General features: G+C 44.7%; 2 protein-coding genes across 3 annotated transcripts in view; both read right to left on the bottom strand.

The window, feature by feature from the left end:
- aldh5a1 (aldehyde dehydrogenase 5 family, member A1 (succinate-semialdehyde dehydrogenase)) overlaps nt 1-6,156 on the bottom strand; it is a 34,727-nt gene extending 28,571 nt beyond the window's left edge. Inside the window, exons 1-2 of the mRNA XM_078539312.1 lie at nt 5,818-6,156; nt 1,812-1,895 (exon numbers count right to left, since the gene is read on the bottom strand). Of these exons, the coding sequence (XP_078395438.1) occupies nt 1,812-1,895; nt 5,818-6,102 (369 nt within the window). The 5' untranslated portion in view covers nt 6,103-6,156. The remainder of the gene's footprint in view (nt 1-1,811; nt 1,896-5,817) is intronic.
- A 4,881-nt stretch (nt 6,157-11,037) lies between these two features.
- The window catches only part of mrs2 (magnesium transporter MRS2), a 33,306-nt gene continuing 26,609 nt past the window's right edge, over nt 11,038-17,734 (bottom strand). For both annotated transcript variants that reach the window (XM_078539310.1, XM_078539311.1), the window contains exons 10-11: nt 15,816-15,929; nt 11,038-14,792 (exon numbers count right to left, since the gene is read on the bottom strand). In XM_078539310.1, coding sequence (XP_078395436.1) covers nt 14,724-14,792; nt 15,816-15,929 — 183 coding nt within the window. In that variant the 3' untranslated portion in view covers nt 11,038-14,723. The remainder of the gene's footprint in view (nt 14,793-15,815; nt 15,930-17,734) is intronic.

Here is a 17,734-nt window from a genome sequence, read left to right as displayed (position 1 = left end):
GCAAGGAGTCAGGAGGGCTAAAAGGGGTCATGAAAAGTCACTAGCAACCAGGATTAAGGAAAATCCCAAGGCCTTTTATACATATGTAAAAAGCAAGAGGGTAGCCAGGGAAAGGGTAGGCCCACTCAGGGACAGAATCTGTGTGTGGAGCCACACAGATAGCCTGGATCATGTTGAGATCAAAAAAGGTGTTAGGTGTCTTGAAGAATATTAAGGTGGATAAGTCCCCAGGGCCAGATGGGATCTACCCTAGAGTACTGAGGGAGGCAAGGGAGGAGATTGCTGGGGCCTTGACAGAAATCTTTGTATCCTCACTGGCTATGGGTGGGGTCCCAGAGGACTGGAGAATGGCCAATGTTGTTCCATTGTTTAAGAAGGGTAGCAGGGATAATCCAGGAAATTACAGGCCGGTGAGCCTTATGTCAGTGGTAGGGAAATTATTGGAGAAGATTCTTCGTGACAGGATTTACTACCATTTGGAAGCAAATGGGTGTATTAGTGAGAGGCAGCATGGTTTTGTGAAGGGGAGGTCGTGTCTCACTAACTTGATCGAGTTTTTCGAGGAAGTGACAAAGATGATCGATGATGGAAGGGCAGTGGATGTTATATACATGGATTTCAGTAAGGCCTTTGACAAGGTCCCTCATGGCAGACTGGTACAGAAGGTAAAGTCGCACGGGATCAGAGGTGAGCTGGCAAGATGGATACAGAATTGGCTTGGTCATAGAAAACAGAGGGTAGCAGTGGAAGGGTGCTTTTCTGAATGGAGAGCTGTGACAAGTGGAGTTCCGCAGGGATCAGTGCTGGGACTTTTGCTGTTTGTAGTATACATAAATGATTTAGAGGAAAATGTAACTGGGCTAATTAGTAAGTTTGCAGACGACACTAAGGTTGGAGGAGTTGCAGATAGTGAAGAGGATTGTCAAAGGATACAATGGGATATAGACTGGTTGGAGACTTGGGCGGAGAAATGGCAGATGGAGTTTAATCCGGACAAATGCGAGGTAATGCATTTTGGAAGGTCTAATACAGGCAGGAATTATACAGTAAATGGCAGAACCTTAAGTGCATTGACGGGCAGAGGGACCTGGGTGTACAGGTCCACAGGTCACTGAAAGTGGCAACACAGGTGGATAAGGTAGTTAGGAAGGCATATGGCATGCTTGCCTTCATTGGCAGTGGTATTGAGTATAAAAGCTGGGAAGTCATGCTGCAGCTGTATAGAACCTTGGTTAGGCCACACTTGGAATATTGCGTGCAATTCTGGTCGCCGCATTACCAGAAGAATATGGAGGTGTTGGAGAGGGTGCAGAGGAGGTTTACCAGGATGCTGCCTGGTCTGGAGGTTATTAGCTATGAGGAGAGGTTGGAGAAACTCGGATTGTTCTCACTAGAGCGACAGAGATTGAGGGGCGACTTGATAAAAGTTTACAAAATTATGAGTGGCATGGACAGAGTAGATAGTCAGAAGCTTTTTCCCAGGGTGAAAGAGTCATTTACTAGGGGACATAGATTTAAGGTGAGAGGAGAAAACTATAGGGGAGATGTGCGGGGCAAGTTTTTTACGCAGAGGGTAGTGAGTGTCTGGAATTCACTGCCAGAGGAGGCGGTGGAAGCAGGTACGATAGTGGTGTTTAAGCAGCAGCTTGACAAATACATGAATAGGATGGGAATAGAAGGATACGGACCCCGAAAGTGCAAATATTTTAGTTGACGGGCAATATGATCGGCGCAGGCTTGGAGGGCTGAAGGGCCTGTTCCTGTGCTGTACTTTTCTTTGTTCTAATTACTCACACTGGTGTTTTACTTACATTTTCAGCAGTAATTAGCCTTGCAAGCTCATCTTTGTTTTTTAGCATCAAGTCATACCATTTTCTTAATAAATTGCTTCGCTCCTGAAAATGGAAATATCAAAAATGGCAAATTGAAAGATATACAGTAGAGTGGAACACAGGACAAACATAATCATACTATGGGATGTGATTACCAATCCCAGCTTCAAAATTCACTCTCCAACCTTTGTGGGACTAATCACATTGACCATCGAAGCTATGACTAGAGTTTGACTCAGTGCCTGAATTTGGCACACAACTGGATCTCTCTCAACACTGGATTTAACACAACTAGAATTGACATTCCTCTGAATCTAGATAAAAGCATTACAGTATACCCCCCCAAATCCTACTGATCTTTATTTGGACTCATTTTTACATCCACATTCCTCTTTTTACCCTTATTGCATTCTTCTGTCCATTTTCCAAATTTAAACCCATAGATAGTTTTAACAAATCCCGACTACTGGCTTTTATGTTCAGACTTAAAATCATAGCTCCCCATCAGTTATGTATATTGCAAACATGAAATCTATCCCCAAAACCACCCTAATCATCAAGATTACTTCCCCACCCGCCCCCCTCAAGTCTATTATCCTTATTTTCTCCATGCTTCCTGCGGATTAGACAGTCCTCCGATGCAGATAACAAAACTGTTAACCCATATTTTGTATGCAGGCCTTCCCAATAAGGCTGTTTAATCATACGGACTCAAAACATTAACTCTGTCTTCCTCTCCACAGATGCTGTCAGACCTGCTGAGTTTTTCCAGCAATTTTTGTTTTTGTTTCAGATTTCCTGCATCCGCAGTATTTTGCTTTTATCTTCGGCTGTTTAATAGATTGGCCAAGCTGTTCTCCTTAGTGATGAGAAGGTGGAGAGGAGATTTGATAGAGGTGTTCAAAATCATGCGGGGTCTGGGCAGAGTAGATAGGGAGAAACTGCTCCCATTGGTGCAAGGGTCAAAAACCAGAGGAAAACGATTTAAGGTGAATGACAACAGAACCAGAGGTGACACAAGGAAAAACTTTTCTACGCAGTGAATAGTTAGGAGCTGGAATACACAGTCAAGTGTGTGGTGGAGGCAGATTCACAACTGAGCCTTTTGCTATGGAGTTGGATAATTACCTGAAGAAAAAAGATTTGCAGCTGCTAATAGGAAAAGGTAGGGAAGTGGGATTAGTCGAGTTGGTCTTGCAGAGAGCTGGCATGGGGACAATGGGCTGAATGGCCTCCTTTTGTGCTGTAACCATTCCATGATAGGATAAGATTGGAATCCGAAAAGGATCAATTCAGAAACACACAGTATAATGCCCAGCTGAGAACTGATCTATTACTTCTTCAACAACTCTAGAAATTTAAACAGGATACTGTCATGAATGCTGAACTCTACAAGACTGTTATGTTTTGAAATGTACTTCTAACAAAGTAAAACAGCGAATTCTGGATAAACACCTCAACTTGGAGACATGCCCATGTGATCTGGCTACCATGGAGAGAGAAACTCACACTCACTCCCATTGAAGTGTGATGACCAGTGACGCCAATATAGTAAATTTTAATTACTTTAAATAATTGGGGAATCTAATTGCTTTTTAAAAATGTTTGAAAAGGACTTAACGGTTTGTATCAATTGTAAAGAGATGATGTTAGAACCTTTTGAGAATAGGAAATACTGGCCCATGTGACCTGGAAACAGAACCAACAAGGTAAAATATGGAAGCTGTGTGGCAACGAGGATACAGAAGACCTGGAGAGGAAAGGCGGTCAGAAAGTTGAGAAGGAGTGCTGGATTCCTCAGCGGTCAGAAAGTACGTTTAGGACCGCTACCTCTGTTTCATTTCAGTATGATTAAGTGTCGAGAACTAGTCATACTGTGCGAGGAAGGCAACGGTAGTTCTGGTAGATCCGACTGGAGATGAGAGTTGAGAAGGTTCTGGAAAGAAGCACGCAGGAAAGAAGCTGTTGCCTGCAGACAATCAGCTGTGTCCTTAAAGGAAAGGGAGTGGGATTCTGCTTCAAAATACAGTGTGGCTGTACTGGCAGAGTGGACAGTATAGAAAATCAGAGAGATAGTCTCTGTTGTATCTGCTATTCCATGTGTAATTTATAGTTTGTATGAACTGTAATTTGCCTGTTAATTTACGGTAAAATTATATTGATTCTGACAAGCATTAAAATAAAATTTAGTCTGGTAATTTCTTAATTTGGGAGCCATTTGGTAAATTTGGTTATTTTGGTTTACAATCACCATGGAGATCGTAACAATATAGATTCCAGTGAGCTGGATCCAACTACTTGATCAAAACATCATTCATGGGTAGGAGGGAGGGAGACGGATGAGGGGGGAGTCCGAGGAGGGTAGAGAAAGGGATGGAGACAGACTGGTTTTGGGGGGGCGGTGCGGAGAGAGACAGGCTGGTTTGGGGGGGGGGGGGGGGAGAGAAGGGGGGGGCGGAGAGAGACAGGCTGGTTTGGGGGGCGGAATGGAGAGAGACAGACTGGTTTGGGTGGGGGTGTGGAGAGAGACAGACTGGTTTGGGGGGGGCGGAGAGAGACAGACTGGTTTGGGGGGGGGGGCGGAGAGAGACAGACTGGTTTGGGGGGGGGGGGGGTGGAGAGAGACAGACTGGTTTGGGGGGGGGGCGGAGAGAGACAGGCTGGTTTGGGGGGCGGAATGGAGAGAGACAGACTAGTTTGGGTGGGGGTGTGGAGAGAGACAGACTGGTTTGGGGGGGGCGGAGAGAGACAGACTGGTTTGGGGGGGGGGGGCGGAGAGAGACAGACTGGTTTGGGGGGGGGGGGGTGGAGAGAGACAGACTGGTTTGGGGGGGGGGCGGAGAGAGACAGACTGGTTTGGGGGGGGGGGCGGAGAGAGACAGACTGGTTTGGGGGGGGGGGGCGGAGAGAGACAGACTGGTTTGGGGGGGCAGAGAGAGACAGACTGGTTTTTGGGGGGGGCGGAGAGAGACAGACTGCTTTGGGGGCGGCGGAGAGAGACAGACTGCTTTGGGGGGGGGGGCGCGGAGAGAGACAGACTGGTTTTGGGGGGGGCGGAGAGGGACAGACTGGTTTGGGGGGGGGGGGGGGAGAGAAGGGGGGGACGGAGAGAGACAGGCTGGTTTGGGGGGCGGAATGGAGAGAGACAGACTGGTTTGGGTGGGGGTGTGGAGAGAGACAGACTGGTTTGGGGGGGGCGGAGAGAGACAGACTGGTTTGGGGGGGGGGCGGAGAGAGACAGACTGGTTTGGGGGGGGGGGGTGGAGAGAGACAGACTGGTTTGGGGGGGGGGGGGCGGAGAGAGACAGACTGGTTTGGGGGGGGGGCGGAGAGAGACAGACTGGTTTGGGGGGGGGGGGGGGCGGAGAGAGACAGACTGGTTTGGGGGGGGGGAGCGGAGAGAGACAGACTGGTTTGGGGGGGGGGGAGCGGAGAGAGACAGACTGGTTTTTGGGGGGGGCGGAGAGAGACAGACTGCTTTGGGGGCGGCGGAGAGAGACAGACTGCTTTGGGGGGGGGGGGGGCGCGGAGAGAGACAGACTGGTTTGGGGGGGGCGGAGAGGGACAGACTGGTTTGGGGGGGGGGCGGAGAGGGACAGACTGGTTTGGGGGGGGCGGAGAGGGACAGACTGGTTTGGGGGGGCGGAGAGGGACAGACTGGTTTGGGGGGGGCGGAGAGGGACAGACTGGTTTGGGGGGGCGGAGAGGGACAGACTGGTTTGGGGTGGGGGGGCAGAGAGACACAGACTGGTTTGGTGGGGGGGGGGGGGGGAGGGACAGACTGGTTTGGGGGGGGGTAAAAGAGGGAGCCGGGGAGACCAGGGATGATGGCGAGGGGCAGGCCGGGGGGGGGGGGAATAGGAAGAGCGTGAGGGGGGAGGAGATGGGGAGCGGACAGTGTGTTTGGTTTGGGGGGGAGGGGGGAGAGACCCACTGTCACCTCAGCCGTGTGCCGCTGTCAGCTGCCCGCCTTCCCCGGCCTCACCTTGCTGGTAGCCGCCTTCCAGCTCGCCAAGCTGCTGTGAGCCGCTCTCACCGCCTCCCTGGCCTCCTGCGGGCCGCAATCCGCCACTGCCGTCAACTGCTGCCCGCTCGCCGGGTCCAGCACCGGGAACTGAGCCCTGCCATCGGCGTCTAGCCAGCGGCCACCGATGTAGGCCTGCGAGCGCAGCAGCTCGGAGCCCAGCCGGCTCGAATAAAACCGTGGGGCCGAGCAGGGACCGGCGGCAGCTCCCAGCGCCCAAAACCCGCCGTGCAGCCGCCGCAACATCGTCTTTAACGGCCCAGATCGGGGAAGCGGCGAGAGTGACCCCGCCTCCTCCGTGGGTCCAGCCAATGGGGCAGTGGGGGAGAGGACACCGCCCCCTGCAGGACAGGAGTATCGCTCCCTCTGCAGCCCCTGCATCCAGTCAAGTTTCATGACCCCTGCCAGGCATGTTTTGGGGGGTGGGGGTGGGGACGGGGCACACCACCAGCCACCATAATACGCCACAAGCTGACCTCCATAATACACAAGGTCGACGGGTGCTGAAATCGGTAGCCCACCTGTCACTTTTAAATCAATAATTAAAACTTCAATTAGGCTTGTACAAAAGCCTACTGACCAGGATAATATGCTACCCCATGTCATAATACGCTTGGCTTGGGAAGGCAGGCAGGAGTTGACAGTCTGTTTTTTGTTGCCTAGATAAAAAGCAGCGGGAAGAGGGGCACCTCATGCGGGGGATGCCCTGTGTGCTTTGGAGCCACCCCTCCAAAATGTCATCTGCTTCCTTCCTCGCCACCTGCCCTTCAACCAACCCCCCACCACCACTCCCTATCCCTCCTTGGGCTCTTGGATTCCTCCCCAACCTAAAAGTCCGAGACTTACCTTTCTGCTGCAGCCATCGCTCTCCTTCGTGCTCCTTCCTTCTACTGAGCTCTGGCCACTACCAGGACTACGCTAGCTGCCAACACATCAGATTGGCTGGCAGCTCTTGAGGTGGGGACATCCTTCCCTGAGGGGTGGAAGTCCCACTCTCAACTCATTTATCTGTGTATTGGCTGTGGGGCAGGTTTCATTCTGGTATGTTGGCTGCCAGCTGACTTTCCTTCCACGCTCCGCCCACCACCACCACCCCCCACCCGCCGCCGCCTGGTAAAATGCAGCCAGCAGTTGGTTAGGGTTGAGTTATTTAAAATCCCAAAGGGAAACTTAAAACAGCTGTCATAACCAATATTCTCAATTGGTATGTTTGAGATGCAGCTCTAAATTCAGAAATGAAACCACCAAGCCTCCAGAGGTTTTTAATATAAATTAAATTAAACATTCATTAATTTAACAAGGAATTAAACACATTCACATCTACAAATTATTATCATAATAACTTTTAAACAAATCCCCAAATTAATCACTCCTAGGTAAACCTTCACCAAGGCAACAGGAACCCATAGACTTAAACAGACACCAGGCAAAGCACATTTTATCTTACAAATTCAAAATGAGGTCCCTTTCAATTTGTTTCCTTTACAGACAATTGCAGGGCTTACAGGCTGCTTAGATATTACATGCCTCTGACACACACACAAGACTCTTTTCTGTATATACCTGGCCTTCCCTTTGAATGCAAATTCTCAATGTATCACCAGGCCCTTTGAACTCCACCTCTTCTAACAATAAAACCCCTTTCATAGTACCACTTTTATTAGTAATATAAACATTGCTTGGTGTCTTCTAGCTAGGTGCAAGATTTCACCCCCAGTCTTTGAATGGTTTATTCAACAAAATGGAAATGTTCCTTCTACCTTACTGTTTAACATTTCAAAACTACTATACATCAAAGCACCCAGACTAGCTGGCTTTAATCCGATCAAAACACACACACTCACACCCACAGACATAGACCCTATTACAAGTCCAATTTAAAATAATTTCCAACAACATTATATACATTAATATCTTCATGACATGCAAACATAGGAGCACTTTGGACATTAGATGTCCTTCCAGCCCTTACCCCTATCAGGAGTAAGTACATAATCTAGGCTGACACTTCAGTGAGGTACTGAGGGAGTGTCACTGCCTTCAAATGAGCCTTTAAACTGAGATCCCATCTGCCCTTTCAGGTGGATGTTCAGAATCCCAATGTACTATTACAGAGAACCAGGGATGTGCTCGCTGTTGTCTTAAATGGTGTTTAGCATCATCACTGAACATCACTGAAAACAAATTGCCAGCTCATTATCTCTTTGCTGTTTACAGAGCCCACAAATGTGTTTCCTACATTACAATGATGGAGTAGTTGTGTTAACCAGAAACATCATAATGGCAGTAGCAAGAAAGAATGTAACCAACAAACAGTATTCATAAGGGGACTAGCTAGCATTAAGAAGTAAGGAATCTATTGATATATGTAAGGTAACGGTCCCATCAGTTTTGATTTATGGTATTACACTGTACATGATGCATAGAGATTTAGTTCAAATTCCAAACCATATTAAGTAATAACTAAACATATTTAAAGATAAATCATTACTGTAAATGTTTTCTCAATGTTCCAAGTCACTCCAGCTGACTGAAGTGCACATGCCTTTTAACTACCAATCAGCTATTTAATGGAGGACACAGTTGCTGGCCCCTCAAAAATCAAACAATGCTACACTGTGTGGGATTTTTGTAAGAAAAATAAAGCTCAAACTGCCATTACCTACTCACAATGGCCAGAGAAAATGGACATTGCATTAAACTAATAGTAAGCAGTTAACAATTGAAAGGACTATTTGACCATTGAACATTAGTTTTATTCATTTGAGGGATGTGGGCATTGCTGGCTCGGCCAGCATTTATTGCCCATTCATAATCGCCCTTGAGAAGGTGTTGGTGAGATGCCTTCTTGAACTGTTGCAGTCCATGTGGTGTAGGTACACCAATAGTGCTGTTAGGGAGGGAGTTCCAAGATTTTGATTGAGCAACAGTGAAGGAATGGGAATATATTTCCAAGTCAGGATGATGTGTGGCTTGGAGGGGAACTTCCAGGTGGTGTTCCCATGTGTCTGCTGTCCTTGTCATTCTAGATGGTAGTGATCGTGGGTTTGGAAGGTGCTGTCTAAGAAGGCTTGGTGAGTTCCTGCAGTGCATCTTGTAGACAGTAGACACTTTTGCCACTGTGTGTCAGTGGTGGAGGGAGTGAATGTTTGTGGATGGGGTGCGAATCAAGTGGGCTGCTTTGTCCTGGACGGTGTCAAGCTTCTTGAGTGTTTTGGGAGCTACACTCACCCAGGCAAGTGGGGAGTATTCCAACACACTCCTGACTTGTGCCTTGTAGATGGAGGATAGGCTTTGGGGAGAGAGGTGAGTTACTCATCACATGATTCCTAGCCTCTGACCTGCTCTTGTAGCCACAGTATTTATATAGCTAGTTCAGTTCAGCTTCTGGTCAATGGTAACCCTCAGGACGTTGATAGTGGGGATTCAGCGATGGTAATGCCATTGAATGTCAAGGGATGATGGTTAGATTCTCTCTTGTTGGAGATGGTCATTGCCTGGCAATTGTGTGGCATTATTTTCCACATCAACCCAGGCCTGGATATTTTCCAGGTCTTGCTGAATTTGGACATAGACTGCTTCAGTATCTGAGGAGTTGCGAATGGTGCTGAACATTGTGCAACCCTCAGGGAACATCCCCATTTCTGACTTTATGACAGAAGGAAGGTTGTTGATGAAGCAGCTGAAGATGGTTGGGCCGTGGACACTACCCTGAGGAAGTCCACCAGTGGTGTCCTGGAATAGAGATGATTGACCTCCAACAACCACAACCATTTTCCTTTGTGCTAAGTTTGAGTCCAACCAGTGGAGTGTTTTCCCCCTGATTCCCATTGTCTGCGGTTTTGCTAGGCTCCTTGATGCCACACTTGGTTAAATGTTGCCTTGATGTCAAGGGCAGTCACTCTCACCTCACCTCTGGGGCTGAATTTTTCCGTCGGCGAGCAGGGGCACAGCGCGATCAGCTGTTCACCCGCCCACCTATCAATGGCCAATTGAGGCCATTGACATGATAATTAAAAAATTAAAGGACCTGCCCGTCCAACCTTAAGGCTGGCGGGCAGGCCAGGAGCCCTGGCGGGCTTCTGAAAAAACATGAAACCTCATCTACCGGCGGGATGAGGTTTCATGTAGGGTTTAAAAAAGTTTATTAAAATTGTTGTGAAATGTATTAACATGTCCCATCTCGTGTGGCATTGTCACATGAGGGGGACATGTTAATAATTTTTTAATTTTTCTATTTTGAGAGTTTGAAAACCTTTCAGCGATCTCCCTGAGGCAGCACTTAGCCACAGGGAGATGTGAACTCTTTCGCATGCATGTGCGAAAGAGCGCAGTCTCTCATTTGGGGAATCCCCCCTACCCCCGCCTGCACAGGAAGCGCATAGTGCTTCCCAGCGGACATAATGATGGGCGGGCCTTAATTGGCCTGCCCACTTAAAATGGCGGCGGAGCCCACTTCTCCAGCAGGGATCAGCTCCCCGCCCGCCAGAGATTGGGTCGGGCCCGCCCACCCGACAAGCAAAAAATTCAGCCCCTGGAGTTTAGCTCTTTTGTCCAGGTTTGAACCAAGGCTGTAATGAGGTCAGGAGCTGAGTGATTCTGGAGCAATCCAAATTGAGCTTCAGTGAGCAGGTTATTTCTAAGCAAGTGCCGCTTGATAGCACAGTTGATGACCCCTTCCATCACTTTACTGATGACCAAGAGTGGACTGATGGGGTGGTAATTGGCCGGGTTGGATTTGTCCTGCTTTTTGTGTACAGGACTTACCTGGGCAATTTTCCACATAGCCGGGTAGATGCAAGTGTTGTAACTCTTTTTGGTTACAAACAAATAAACTAAATTAACAAAATCAGGAACAAATTAAAAAGCAACCCCTTAAAAGGAAACTGTGAAAACAAAAGACAAGATTCAAAGAAAACTTACAGACATCGAATCAAAATGTGATCAAAGGGGTCTATAAAGCACCCCAGTCCCCGCGGTCACACCGAGCACAGAAGGCCTCAATGGTGCCGGCAGCCACTGTGTGCTCCCTCTCCAGGGACACCCGGCCGCGAACCTAGTCACTAAAGGGGGGCAGACAGTTGGGCGGTGGATAAGAGTCAGCGTTGTAGCTGTACTGGAACAAATTGCCTTTTAAATGCCCGAAAGTCTTTCAAACCCAATTAATACTGTGACATACTGTAGAGTTAGACACTCAGAGCTGAGATTTTATTCAGATTAATAAAAAGATGATACAGGCATTATGAAGAATGAAGATGGATGTCAAAATCTTATTTTTGAAATACTTCTCAACATGTTCACATTCAACATTTTCATTATTTCTATGGCTTGAAAGTTCCAATTGACCTAGGGTGCACAACATTTCTTGGAAGAGATTCCAGATTTCTACTACACTTTGTGTGAAAACACACTTCCTGATTTCACTCCTGAACATTTTAGCTCTAATTTTAAGATATGCATCCTAGTTCTGAATTCAATCAGCAGAGAAAGTAGTTTCTCTTTATCTACCTCATTGAATCCTTTTATCATTTTATACACGTTGATTAGATCACATCTCAAATGTTCTATGTTCAAGGGAATACATGCCATTTATGCAATTTAACTTTGTAATTTAAACTTATAAGCCCCCAGGGTCATTCTGGTGAATCTGCACTGTCACCCTTCCAAGGCTAATATCCTTCCTGAGATGCGGTGCCTCAAACTGAACACAGTGCTCCAGATAGGGTCTGACTGTGGCTTTAGTTACAGAAGCATAATTGTTTCCCTTTATATTCCAGCCCTCTTGAGATAAAGTCAACATCAATTTGTGCTTTTGATTCTTTTTTGTAGCTGTTCACTAGTTTGCAAGGATTTGTATACATGGGGCTGAATCCACTGTTGCACTATTACTATGTTGTATTATACACTGTTTCAAAATTGCTCTTACCATTGCCACACAATTCAATATGCTTTCATTGGAAAACAGGGCTTAGAAGCAGCATTAGGGCATTTGGCCCTTCAAGCTCCTTCAGCCATGACCCAAGGTTGGATCAGCAAGATGACAGCGTTTCAAATGTCAGAAGTTGAATGGAAACCATGAAAATTTCACATTCACACTATCACAATTTACTGAAATCTGAAGTGACAATTTTGTACACCTATACTGTGCCTGACAGGAGTAAAAATTTCATGAATTAGGATTGCAGATGCACAGGCTGGTTTAATCACTAATTCTTTAGTCAAATAGCTGAAGCATCATGACCAGACATGACCCTGCCCCCCACCCACCCCAAAACTCCACACGGCCATGAAATCTTCTGACAGAGACCAACAAGTGAAAAACACAGGTACAATAGCAAAAAAATTACTCTGGTCGAGAAAGTGGACAGAATAAAAATAGATAAAGAGGAAGTACTTAAAACATTGGTAACACTCAAAGTAGAACATTCCCCACTCTGGATAGGATGTACTTAAGATTGTTGAGAGTAACAAGGCTGGAAATGGCAGAAGATCTGGCTATAATCTTCCAGTGTGCCAGAGAATGGTGGGTTGCAAATGTTATACCCCTGTTCAAAAAAGCAGAGGGGGATAAGCCAGGGAACTAAAGGCTAGTCAGTCTAACATAGGTGATGTGGAAACTTTCTGACATAATAATCGGAGACAAGATTAATTGTCACTTGGAAAAACTTGGGTTTAATCAATGACAGTTAGCAGGGATTTATTAAAATAAAATTGCATTTGACTAACTTGATTGAGTTCTTTGATGAAGTAACAGAGACATTTGCTGAGGGTTGTGCAGTTGATGTTGTCTATGTAGATTTTCAAAAGGCCCAATAGACTTGTTAGCAAAATTAAAACTCATGGGATTAAAGGGGCAGTGGCAGCAATGGATACAAAATTGGCTGAGGGACAGAAAGCAGAGTAGCGGTGAGCAGTTGTTTTTCAGACTGGAGGGAAGCATACCGTGGTGTCCACTAGGAGTTGATATTTATCAATGACGCAGGCTTGTGGCCACAAACTATAACTTAAAAGTTTGCAGATGACTTGAAACTTAGAAAGGTATTAAGGAGTAAAGAGGATAGCAGCAAATTTCAGGAGAGATAGACTGGTGAAATGGGCAGCCACATGGTAGATAAAATTTACTGCAGAGAAGTGTGAAGTTTTCTATAGTCCTCCGCTCTACTGATACATTTTGGAAGGGAAAATGAGAAGCAATATGAACTAAATAGTACCATTTTAAAGGGGATTCACGAACAGAGAGAATGGAAGTTTACATAATCTTTGAAGGCGGCAGCAAGTCGGCTGTTTAAAAAGGTATCCAGGATCTTTGGATTTCTTAATAGAGGCATAGAGTACAAGAGCAAGGAAATTGTGCCAAACCTTTATAAATCACTGGTTAGGCCTCAGTTGGAGTATGTGACCAATTATGGTCAACAAACCTTAGCAAGGGTGTCAAGATTTTTGGAGAGTGCAGAGGTGATTTATTAGAATGGTATCAGAGATGAGGGATTTCAATTATGTGAATAAACTAGAGAAGCTGGGATTGTTCTCCTTAGAGCAGAGACGGTTAAGGGGAAATTTAAGTGAGATATTCATATTCATGAAGGGTTTTGATACAGTAAGGAAAAGCTATTTCCATTTGCTAAAGTCAGTAACCACAGGACACAGATTCAAGAGCCAGAGGTGAGATGAGGAGAACCATTTTTTGCTGCGAATTATTTTAACCTCCAAAGCACTGCCCGAAATGGTAGCAGAAGCAGATTTAATAGTAACTTGAAAAGAGAACTGGATGAATACTTGAAGGGGATAAAATCGGCTATGGGGCAAGAGCAGGGGAGTGGGACTAAGAGGATAGCTGTCAAAGAGCCAATACAAACATAATGGGTCAAATGGTCTCCTGTGTTGTACTAGTGCACATAACTACATCATGATTAGTGTCAAAATACTCACTGACTGGATAAAATAGGCCAAACACTCAAGAGTGGTGCATTAATAGTCATTAATTTTGACTAGAGTTTTATGCTTTTGGAAATAGCATTTGCATATAGCCTCTGATGATATAAAGCTACTTGATATTGAATGTTTACATTTAGCATAGATGTAGGGAAATATTTCTCTCGAGTTTAAATTTTATTCATACTGTACAACAGATTTTTTTTAAAAAGAGCAATATTAGTCATTCTTCAACAACCAGGACACTGCAATATATACACAACCTGTGCCACCATTCTTCCTGCATCAAATTCCAAAAACTAATTGATTCTCAGAGCGGGGACAAGATCAAATGGGAGTTGGGTCGGGGGGGGGGGGCTTTGTGAAATGGCTAGTATCTCCCAAAGTCAATTGTAGATGTCTCCTAGCTGCTATACAGCAGGACTGGCAAACATTGGAGTGTACATCATCTATCCACAACTCTTAGGTAAAGAATGGTGATACAGGAGGTGCCAAAGGCCACACTTACTACCACCAAGGCACTTCTGTGTTGGATAATGAATTATGAAAAAATAAATAAGGTGTAGACGTCATGTTGCTTTTAACACAAGGAATAGATGACAAAAAATATTAACCCTTAGACAACTAACTTCAGTGCGGACAGCACATTATTATTGCTTGTGAAATTCATTTTTTCAACTGCCTCATGACTTATGTCATCATAGGCTTTATGCTCTAATGCCACAAGAAGTTGAGGCTGACTGCGCTTACTGTGGATTTGTACGAGTCCTCAGAGCATTGGCCCTTTGATCCACAATACATAAGTTATGTTTCAAAAATCAAATTGGTGCTTGTGGAAGGCTTTGCAAGTATTGTGTGTGAATTATATTTCTAGTGCTGTGCTACTATATGCTGCTTGCACAGACAGTTATGAGCGTTCTGGCAAAGCTGCAAGTTCATTTGGAGCCATGTCTCAGGTCTATTCTTCCACCAGTCAGCTGTGATCTTTTCAGGATGGATGGCATCTAGAGCAACGCAAAACAAGACAAAGAAGTTTCTGATTAATTCACAATTAGATGATTTTAATCAACCTTAATCAAATTCCTTTCCTTCTAATGCTGCAAATTTGCGCTGACCATCAATTAAATTGCCATGATGTAGTTATCTAATTAAAACTCTTAACGCCAGGGAAAAGTGTGTGGCCTAGTGGATTATTACACACTTGACAAGTACTTAATCTAGGTCATAGAATTATAAGCCCATGAAACTCTGCTGCTCAGAATTCAGTACCAGGTTAAGGAGTCCTCACTGATAATGGTTAAAATCAACATTAATGCATTGTAGTGCACTCTGCTGAGTTAGGGATAAGGCACATCATTGGGAACTTGTAAAGGAAACTTTAAACTGAATTTAATCTATGGTGCAAATGACTTGAAATGCTTGATGTTGATACGTATCACAAATAGTTCAAATCTTCTATATTATTGCACTCACACCCATGAACGTAATCAAAAGAATTTACCAAAAGAAAAAAAAACTTCATACCTGAATGATTTAAATAAGAACAGCAATGGTTAAAACTCAACACGCTAAATGCAAATTTCATAACCCGTCAAATTCATTGCACTACAGGAACAGCAGCAGTTTAAGAAGGCGGGTCATCACCATATTCTCAAGGGCTACTAAGGATTTCCTTGCTAGCGATGCTCATATCTCAAGGACGTATAACAAAGCAACTTAGTAAAGAGTTATGCATCAGAGACAGATTATTTTTCTTGTCAACAAGTCTGGATGTGAAATTAAATTTTATAATTCACTTAAACAATTTGTATTTAAATATTTTTACATAGCAAACACTTGCATTTTGATCAGCAAGCTGCCAAGAGGGAATTGAATATATATAGTACATGAAAAGGATGAATTTGCAAGGAAATGAGGAAAGCGCAGGGGTACATGTGATTAATTGGTGAGCTCTTTCAAAATGCTGACACAGGCATAACAAGCTAAATGGACCCTTGTTAAATTATATAACTAGAAGTGAAACATACCGGCGGAGGTGCTGGAGGCTCAAGATGTCGACCCAGAAAGGATAGTAAGCGTCGCCACATTAGCCCACTCCCTAGAAACATTATTCCAGTTATCAACCAGAAGAGCCGGGGGTCCTGAAAACAAAAGAAAGAAAATTGTTTCACGGTTGATGCTGATTGACCAGATTGACAACGTGGTTTTATTAAGTAGCTTATCAGTTCCACAAGTTATAATGAAGGTTTTAAACTTTACTAGACATTACTGGGGATACGTTTTATATTTATTCTATTACTGATTTGTAGCATTCAATGCATTAGTATCTTACTGATCAGGGTTAACATTGTTGAATTGCACATAAATATATGTATAATGATACTGAATTTATTACCAATTTCTGGGTTTTATGCAGCAGCAGCAGTTATAGATAGCAGATCTCATGCCATTACTCTCAGTGAGTTAGAAGACATGCCGTTTTATGCTGTGTAATGATACAATTACAATGTTCACTAATTTATTCACCTTAATATTCATAATTCAACTTGTTCAGAATGTGCCAACATTAGGAGAGCTGATCCACAGACTAGTCAAGCTACAGCTGGAAATAGTCATACTCACAGAAATGTACCTTTCAGACAATGTCCCAGACTCCTCCATCACCGTCCCTAGGTACATCATGTCCCATTGGCAAGACAGATACAACAGAGGTAGGGGCACAGTGGTATACAGTTGGGAGGGAGTGACCCAAGGAATCTTCCACATCAAAAATAGACCCCATGAATTCTCATGCAAGGAAACCTCATATTGATTATCACCGGCCACCCTCCCTCAGCTGATGAGCTAGTACTCCTCTGTGCTGAACACTATTTGGAAGAAGCATCAAAGGTAGCAAGGACACAAAGTGGCTCAGTAGCAACACTACTAACCAGGCTGGCCAAGTCCTGAAGGACATAGCTCTGCTTGGGCTCACCCTCACCATTCTACCTGTCGCAGATGCATTTGTTCATGACATTGGTAAGTGTGACCACTGTGCAGTCCTCAGAAAGAGGACATCCTGTTTTCACACTGAGGGCAACCTCCATGATGGTGGATGTTCTATTCCAGAAAGCTAGCTGGTAAAGGATAGAACTGGAGCCAATCTCTACGCATGTTTATAGTTATTTACAGAGTCGTACATTACAAGCATAAACATCCTCAAACAAAAGCCACAATAAAATTTGCAGCATCACGGGGAAAGTGCCGGGGGAGAGGCATTAGCTGAATTGCTCTTGCAGAGAGTGAACATGGACTCAACAGGCTGAATAGCCTCTTTCTGTGCTGTAACCATCCTACAAATATAGTTTTAGTCAATGTCTATTTTTTTTTCTGTCCAGTAAATGCCCACCACCTGCACACAATTAATATACAATTAACAGATTCCCTTGCCTAACTTTAAATAAAAATTAGTGCTTATGTGCACAACCAAAATTTCAGAACAAATTAAATCAAAAACCTCCATTAGCCGTAAAGCATTACATTGTAAGATACCCCTCCTTTAGGACCTCTAACAATTTATTCGTATATGCATTTCATTTTGTAAAACAATCAGACAGTGGATGACTTGCATCCACCTATTTAATTTTAGAGATTTCCTTTCTCTCCAGCATTTGTTTCAGATCAGCAAGATCAATCTGTAACCTTTTTTCAGAAAGCAGAGAGTGATGGTGAACAGTTACTTATCAAACTGGAAGAAGGTATATAGTGGAGTTCCCAGGGGATTGGTACCAGGACCATTGCTTTTCTTAATATATACTAACATCCTAGGCTTGGATGTACAAGGCCCAATTTCAAAATTTGCAGATGACACAGAACTCAGAAGTACTGTGATACACTTCAAGAGGACATATACAGGTTGTTGAAATGGACAAACATATGGCAGATGAAATTTCATAAAGAAATTTGT

The sequence above is a fragment of the Cetorhinus maximus genome, chromosome 3 (assembly GCF_964194155.1).
Source record: "Cetorhinus maximus chromosome 3, sCetMax3.hap1.1, whole genome shotgun sequence".
In the NCBI taxonomy this organism is placed as follows: domain Eukaryota; kingdom Metazoa; phylum Chordata; class Chondrichthyes; order Lamniformes; family Cetorhinidae; genus Cetorhinus; species Cetorhinus maximus.
This window is presented reverse-complemented; position numbering and strand designations above follow the sequence as displayed.